The sequence below is a fragment of the Lycium barbarum genome, chromosome 12, assembly GCF_019175385.1.
Source record: "Lycium barbarum isolate Lr01 chromosome 12, ASM1917538v2, whole genome shotgun sequence".
Lineage (NCBI taxonomy): Eukaryota > Viridiplantae > Streptophyta > Magnoliopsida > Solanales > Solanaceae > Lycium > Lycium barbarum.
The window spans coordinates 97,527,508-97,533,373 of NC_083348.1; the positions used below are offsets into that span (position 1 = coordinate 97,527,508).

A 5,866-nucleotide genomic window follows, 5' to 3' on the forward strand; every position below is an offset into this window, starting at 1 on the left:
GGGAAATCAGATCAAAGTGGCAAACTATACAATATGATTACTTGCCAAAATACTGCAGTCATTGTAAACTGCAAGGACACAATATGCAAGGTTGCTGGGTACTACATCCTGAGCACAGACCAGAAAAGGAAGAGCAAAAAGACGGAGGAGAAGAAAACAACAATGGAAAACATAAACTCAAAAGGAATAACCAAAACATACAAGAAAATCTTAAAGACAGACCGGGTGAAGAAGGGCAAGCAACCAATCAAAGAGCGGATCAAAGACAGAAACAAAAAGATCAAGCAGATAAACAACCTACAGATCAGAGGCACAAACAAGTGCACAAATATGGGAAACCAACAAATCAAGCATGGAATGTGGTTCAAAGTAAAAAAGGGACCAACAAACATAATGCTACAACTCAGGAGAACAAAGATGCAAGAGATGCAAATAAGACGAATGAACATACAATCAACAATGATAAAAATGAAGGCACAAAAAATAAGTTTGATGCTTTGGTGAATTTAGAGGAGGAACATGAGCTTGAAACAAGCAAAACAATGGTTGGTTCTTCAGAAGCAGTGAAAGAAACAACAAAACCATGGGTTGAAGCATCATTTGGAAAGCTGCAAGAAAAAAACAACACAAATCAGTCACTGGACAAGAAATCAACACATGATACCAGTGAAAAAACACCACACAACAAGGAGAAAAAGGGAAGCAAGGAGATTATAAACAAGGAAAACCAATGTAATACGTACGCACAAGAAAAGGACACAGACGGAAATGAGTGCACCAATATTCAGAGTACAAACAACAAAGCCAAAACTCAACAATCCTCAGAAGCAGTGCATGAATCATTTGAAATACAGGACAATGATAAAATGCAGCCACAAGATATAAATGCAGATAATGTGGAGATGAATGTTGAGAACAAAATCACTGATAAGGAGCTAACTAAGGAACAAAACAGTGACAACTTATCTTCAATTCAACAAGAGGAGATAACAAAGAATAGGGAAGTGCAGCAACTCAATGTCATTTCTGAGAAACCTCCTGATGGGATAGGCATAACATATGAAACTTATGAGAAGGAAGGTGGCACATTAGCAGGAACTCAAACAGGAGAACAACATATTGAAAAGGTTCAAAGTACTAACAAAGGAGAAAACAAAGATAGGGCAACAGGCAGTAATCATCAACAGGAAGGTAAAATTAAGGATAATGAAAGAGAGGTTGCAGACTCAATATCCACCAATGCACCTGAGGAACAATCAGCAGAACCGGGCAAAGTGGATGACATAGGGGATGATGATGAAGTGGAAAAAAGCAGTGAATCAGTCACATTGGCAAACCAAGATATGCGAAATATCTCTCCTAGACAAACAGCAAAAGCAAAGAGACAAGCAACACAAAATAGAGGAAAAAGTGTACCACCTAAGGCAATAGGTGGTGTGCTAACAAGGAAAGCTTATGCCAAAGGAAACTCTCAATGAATAGCACACTCATTTGGAATATTAGGTCTGTAAACACTCAACAGGCCTTTGAGAGAGTGGTTTTGATGCATAAACAAAATCAATTCAACTATATCGCACTAATGGAACCTTTTCAACATTCACGACACATTGACATGTATAAATTATGGCTGGGAATGGGAACTGCATGGCACAACATTAATGGAAAAATATGGGTCTTTGTACATGAGGATTTTCAGGCGGAGGTTACAAAAGATACTACACAATTATTATCCATTACACTGACTAACTTGGAATCTGGCCGAGTGTTCAATATTACACTGGTTTATGCAAGCACTGAAAGGGCTTATAGGATCAATTTGTGGGATGACTTATATGATCTATCAACAAACATGGTGACACCATGGATGGTTGGGGGAGATTTTAATGTCATCCTAGATGCTACAGAGAAATTTGGTGGGTTACCTGTTAATTATCCAGAAGTAGAAGACTTTGCACATTGCTTGAGCATCTGCCAATTAGAGGATCTTGGATTTTCAGGAAGCACTTATACTTGGTGGAACGGAAGATCTGATGAAGCATGTATTTTTAAAAGATTGGATAGATGTCTTGGAAATCAGGCCTTTCATAATTCTTTCCCCAATTTTGAAGTGGAACACTTAATCAAACAAGGGTCTGACCATTCTCCATTGAAGCTATCCCACAGAACTGACACTAGAATTATTAAGAAACCATTCAGGTTTCTTAACTTCTGGATTGAGGAAGATAGTTTTTTGGCCACTGTTAGGGAAAATTGGGAGGGGCATTATGGAGCTGATCCTTTTTTCAACATCCACAACAAAATGAAAAAGGTGAGTAGAGCATTGACTAAATGGAGCAAAGAAACATTTGGAGATATCTTTAAACAGGTGGCCACACTGGAAGAAGTGATTAAAGTCCATGAGGCAGAATTTGAACAACATCCTACAAAGGCGAATAGAGAGAGGTTGCAGAAAGTACAAGCAGATCTTATCAGGATTTATGCAGTGGAGGAAAAGTTCTGGAAACAAAAGGCAGGGTTACAATGGTTTAAAGACGGAGACAGAAATACAAAATTCTTTCATGCGCATGTGAATGGGAAAAGGAAAAGGTTACAAATCAAGAAAATTCAAGATCAAAATGGAGTGTGGCTGGAGCAGGAAGAGGAGATAACTCAAGAAGCTATTAGATTCTATTCTGATCAATTCTCTGAGGAGCAGATACCTACAAATTTTGAGTTATTGGATCACATACCCCACCTCATAACAGCTGAGCAGAATGCACAAATTAATGAACTACCAGAAGAGGAGGAAGTGAAGAAAGCAGTGTTTGGGCTAAATTCAAATAGTGCAGGTGGCCCTGATGGATACACGGGAAAATTTTTCCAATCTTGCTGGAGCATAATTGCAAAGGATGTGATGCAGATGGTGAGATCTTTCTTTTGTGGCCATGAACTTCCTAGATACATCACATGTACAAATCTGGTGCTTATTCCTAAAAAGAAGGAGATTGGTTCTTTCTCAGATCTGAGACCTATCAGTCTTAGTAATTTTACAAGTAAAATATTCTCTAGAATCATTCATGAGAGGCTAGTTCATATACTTCCCAGCTTAATTTCCCCCCAGCAGGCAGGATTTGTGAAGGGAAGAAGTATTGTAGAAAATATCTTGCTTGTCCAGGAGATTGTACATGATATGAGGTTAAGAGGTAGGCCTGCTAATGTTGTTATCAAGTTGGATATGACAAAAGCATATGATAGAGTATCATGGCTGTTCTTAACTAAAGTGCTGAGGAAAATGGGTTTTGGAGAATTTCTAATAGACATGGTCTATAGAATCATCTCCAACAATTGGTATTCGGTTCTTATTAATGGTCAGCCTTGTGGCTTCTTCAAATCAACAAGGGGTGTTAAGCAGGGAGACCCTCTATCTCCTACCTTATTCATACTTGCTTCGGAATGTCTATCTAGGGCGCTGAATGCGTTGCACTATAACTCAAGGTTTTCGGGATTTGGAATGCCTAAGTGGAGCCCCTATATAAATCACTTAGCATATGCAGATGACACCATCATCTTTACTTCTGCTGAGGAACAATCTCTACAAGTGGTAATGGAAACTTTAGCAGCATATGAGAAAGTGAGTGGGCAGAAGATCAATAAAGGAAAAAGTGCAGTATTTCTCCATCATAATGTTACCCAGGAGGTGGAAAGCATGGTAAATAACAATACCAGAATTCCTAGAAAGGAGTTTCCTTTCACCTACTTGGGAGTACCAATATATTATGGAAGAAGAATGATAGCACATTACAAGGAAATTACTGATAAGATCTTTAATAGGCTTAAATCTTGGACAGGAAAATTGTTATCGATTGGCGGAAGGGTTACACTAATAAAGCATGTACTACAGAGTATGCCTATTCATTTGCTATCAGCTTGTGATCCTCCCTCAGGGGTATTGGCACAAATCCATAGAATGTTCGCTAAATTTTTTTGGAGTAATTCAGTTGGGAATTCTAGCAAGCATTGGGTTTCCTGGACTACTTTGTGTCATCCTCAAGAGGAAGGGGGGTTGGGTTTTAGAAGCTTACAAGATGTTTCCAAGGCACTCTTTTCAAAGTTATGGTGGAATTTCAGAACCAAACAATCATTATGGAGGATGTACATGAGTAATAAGTATCTAAAAAAAGATCATGCAGTCACTGTCCACTGGAAGAGAGGAACATACATATGGAAGAAAATGTTGCAATGTAGAGATGAGATAGAATCAGAAATCTGGTGGCAAACTAAGCAAGGAAATTCTTATTTTTGGCTTGATAACTGGACAGGATGGGGAGCACTATACAAACTCATTCCTGAAAACTTCAGAAGGGACAATACTGTGGTACTAATTAAAGAAGTGGTGACTGAAGGAAGATGGGAAGAAGACATGATAAGGGAGTTGCTACCAGAGAATCTAGCTGATCATATTATCCAGAAACTGCAGCCACCTGGTCAAGAGGAGGAACTGGACAAACCTCACTGGAAACCTGATTCTAGAGGCAAATTCACTGTTGGGACAACTTTTAATTTAATTAGACAAAGGACGGAACCTAATATACTATACAAGAAGATGTGGGTAAAAGGTTTGCCTATCAAAATCTCTTTCTTCTTGTGGAGATTATGGGGAGCAAAGGTACCACTGGATGATGTAGTGAAGAGATGGGGCTTTCAATTTCCTTCTAGGTGTTATTGTTGTGAGGAACCAGAAATAGAAACCATATCTCATGTGTTTCTTCAGTCACCAGTAGCACAATACACCTGGAAGTACTTCTGCAGACCTATAGGCATCAATATTCAAAACCTACATCTAAGTCAGCTTTTTAACTTATGGTGGGACACTCATGTTAATCATCATGTGAAGTACATCTTTCAGGTTGTTCCAGCTATTATTGTGTGGGAACTATGGAAGAGGAGAAATGCCACAAGACATGGAGGGAAAATGTCCAAGGTAAAGTTGATATATCAAATTATGCACACCATTATAATGTTCATGAAGGTAAGAAGAAGCAATTTCAAACAGGCAGCCTACAACTGGAATACACTGGTGCAGACTTTGCAATCTTATACCCCAAGAACTAAGGTTATTAGAGTTCTCTGGAAGCCCCCTGATACTGGTTGGGTGAAATGCAATACCGATGGGGCGTCTAGAGTAAAATCCTGGAAGAGGATCATGGGGATTTTGTGTGAGAAATGAGACTGGAGACTTGATAGCTGCTAAGGCAAAGGAGATGGAAGAACCAACTTGTACTAATACTCAGGCAGAAGCTATGGCTATAGTACAAGCTCTGAGATATATGAAGGAAAGGCAGTATCAACAGATTATAATTGAAACAGACTCTCTTTTATTAAAGAATATCATACTCAAAGTTTGGGAAACTCCCTGGCAGATAATTGAAATGGTGGAGGAAATCTGGAGATTAATGAATAATAAAACAGTTAGGGTGATACATATAATGAGAGAGGGCAATATGCTAGCAGATCACCTGGCTAATTTGGCACTAGATCATGGAGAAGTGGATTCAGAATCTTTCCAGGAGTTGGGAATGCAAGGGAGGAGATGGATTAACAATGATAAGTTACAATTACCATACTTAAGGATCAGACCATGCAAGAGATGAATGGACACATTGAAGGAAGCAGGACAAGTCATTTTTCCCATGTTCAAATCCTGTTGTGGGAGGAGAACATGGGAAACAAATTTTATCTAACATTGTTTCCTTGTTTTGCAGCTACCTCATACATAAGCATTAAACAAGCAGGACCACAACATGGACAATCCAAAAAGCAGGAGACAAACAGATTCAAGGATACATGGAAAGTCAGCAATGGAGAAAAAAAAAAAAAAAAAAAAAAA

At 38.7% G+C, this 5,866-nt stretch overlaps 1 protein-coding gene across 1 annotated transcript; it reads left to right on the forward strand.

The window, feature by feature from the left end:
- The first annotated feature begins 5,240 nt into the window (after positions 1-5,240).
- Positions 5,241-5,630, forward strand: LOC132624709 (uncharacterized). Its single transcript, XM_060339448.1, has one exon. The coding sequence runs from the start codon at positions 5,241-5,243 to the stop codon at positions 5,628-5,630; it is 390 nt and encodes a 129-aa protein (XP_060195431.1).
- The last annotated feature ends 236 nt before the right edge of the window (positions 5,631-5,866 follow it).